The sequence below is a fragment of the Propithecus coquereli genome, unplaced genomic scaffold (assembly GCF_000956105.1).
Source record: "Propithecus coquereli isolate 6110/MARCELLA unplaced genomic scaffold, Pcoq_1.0 Scaffold55, whole genome shotgun sequence".
In the NCBI taxonomy this organism is placed as follows: domain Eukaryota; kingdom Metazoa; phylum Chordata; class Mammalia; order Primates; family Indriidae; genus Propithecus; species Propithecus coquereli.
In genome coordinates, this window is record NW_012151396.1 from 1,022,619 (window position 1) to 1,025,180 (window position 2,562).

At 35.5% G+C, this 2,562-nt stretch overlaps 1 protein-coding gene across 1 annotated transcript in view; it reads right to left on the reverse strand.

The window, feature by feature from the left end:
• Positions 1–743: 743 nt before the first annotated feature.
• TMX3 (thioredoxin-related transmembrane protein 3) overlaps positions 744–2,562 on the reverse strand; it is a 71,683-nt gene continuing 69,864 nt past the window's right edge. Inside the window, exon 5 of the mRNA XM_012657575.1 lies at positions 744–910. Coding sequence (XP_012513029.1) covers positions 744–910 — 167 coding nt within the window. The remainder of the gene's footprint in view (positions 911–2,562) is intronic.

Below are 2,562 nucleotides of genomic sequence, written 5' to 3' on the forward strand. Positions count from 1 at the left end.
AATGACCATAAGACACCTATTAAGAGTATTCCAGGGCATGGGCTGAAACTACTGTTCCCAGTAAATCCTATTTATTTTGCAAAGATCAATCACAAGACTATTTTTTCAAAGACAAGACTACAGGCTCATAGGAAAATTTTATAATAATGCAACTGAGTATAAAGTTAAAAAGTAACATTTCCTCTCCTTTAAAAATAATAACAAAATAAAACCACCATGCTATATAAAACCACATTATTTTTTTAACCTCATAATCTTAATTTGATACATGGAAAAGTTATTAGGTCTCTTTAAAGTGTCTAATTTTAAAGATCTAATTTTGTCCATATAAATCTTGTCCAAAATATATGAGGAGAATGGTTGGTAAGAGGTACAGGTATTATTTTTCTATATCAGACATGTATCTTCTACCTGACTGGCCAATTAAAGCATTCTGCCGAAGAATCTTAACTTTCTCACAGAATATTCAGATAGAGAAACATGCAAATAGAACTGATCTGTTATAACATATCTAAAGTAAGCTTTGATGGAGTGCTTTGTGTTTGTTTTAGACAAACCATTCATCTCTTTGTTCCAAATATCTCCCCATTTATGGAAGGACTACTTTAATCCATGCAGTTGATATTAGCAAAATACAAATAACATGTTCTCTTCTGTAAAGATCATGATTAAATGTCTAAATCCAATAAATAGACTCTTTAATAATTTGAAATCCTATCAAACATTTTATAGTGGTAAAAGTCTCAATCTTTCTTCTTTTCTAATACATCCTTGGGCTCTTGCACTGTAGGCACTAGAGATCCTCCACTGCTGGGCCCCTGTTCTTTGCTCTCGTCTATCTGTTCTTGGCTTTCAATTTCACTTCTAGACACTTCATACCGTTCTTCTATATAACCACCATCTGTGTCAGCTGTGTAGATTCCATAGCACATGATACTGATGACACCCAGTGGCAGGCCAAAGAGAAAGCAGCCCATAAGTGGTGAGCTCTTGAAAATAGACTGTGGAAAGATAATTAAAACTCAGTTCCCTTCGGATTTACATAAAATGAATTTATAACCACTACAGATTTCCTTCACTTGTAGCTATTCGACTTGCTTTGAGTTCCAATGAAAGAGAGTCCGTATCTAAGCAGTAGTAACTACTGCTTAGTAGTAGTAACTACTATGTTAAAAACATCGTAAGAGATACAAATTCTATACACATGCACACAGGTGAGTCTGTTAGAACCAGCTACAGGAAGCAGAAAAAGGCACCAAATATACTACAACCATTCCTAAAGACACCTATTTTTCCCACATTAACCACGAAGGTCTCTTTAAGATGGTTACTATGTGCCCAGTAGCCTTAGAATTGTTTCCTAAACTATAGGAATCTGCTCATGAAGAAGGCTGGGTTATTTTTATGAAGAAAGTGTTTATATAAACTCTCTTCACATGACATTTTAAACATTTTTCACTCATCTGGTTAGTAGTAAAGCCTCATTAATTTACTAATTCCCCTTAATCTACACAGTGTCTTCTCAGCTCCCAGAAAATTAAAAGTAATTTTACTGAATAGGTTTTTCAACTATAATATTCTAGGGGCTGTGTTTATAACCCTTGAGAACAATTCAGACAACTTCAGAGGAGAGAAAGATCATTTTGGATTGAGTTAATGGAAGAAGGCGTCACAGAATAAAGGTGAGTTTTGAGGGGGAAATATAAGGATGAGTAAGAATGAGACAGGACAAGATACAGTGTGAACGCTAGCAATTAGCTCCAAGAAAGCTTATACAATATTCAAAAACCAATGAGGAAAATATTTTAGATAGACTAGGAAAATGATCAAAATCAATTATTTCAGTAATATTAACTGTGCGGCAGTATATAGAATGTACTGGATAACGGACAAGAGGAAGTGTGGAAAGAAGGTGAAAGTGACAGTAGCAGCTAGATATACTGTGATAAGAGCCCAACCTATGCTGGGCGTAAGAGGAAAATAAAGAAATATTATTGATAAGTTGAAGGACACCATGCATGGAATGAGACAAAGATTCTTAGAACTTACTTCTAATGAACACAGGTGGTTACATTTTCATGATTGCTTTTGCCACAATGAATGAAAATGCCCACGGAGTAGCTCAAGGCAGACAACAGGAACTGAGTTTAGGGCTCAAACAAATTTAGGAATGCTTTTACTGTCTGGATAACTGAGAGTTAAAGCTGGGAGAATTAGAATGATTTTTCAGAGTTCCAAGCAAGAAGGTTCAGTTCCAAGCACTGAAAAGAGCAGAAAGAGGAAAGAGACTCTGAAAAACACTGACCAACTGGAGTGATGGGTCATGCATGAGAGGAACAGTGATTACCACAGCAGCATGGGAAAGGAGACTATCAAGAAAGGGATGCTTTGAAGACAACCGGGGGAAATACCACAAAAGATCTAATAACTAGTAGGCAACTATGAGACTGGGCATTAATTTTCTAGAGTAAAAAGAAGAGCAAATTAGAATGGTAGAGATAATCAGGTGAGAGGTGATAGTGAAGGCAATCAAGGAAACATTTAGAAACTGTAATTATAAAA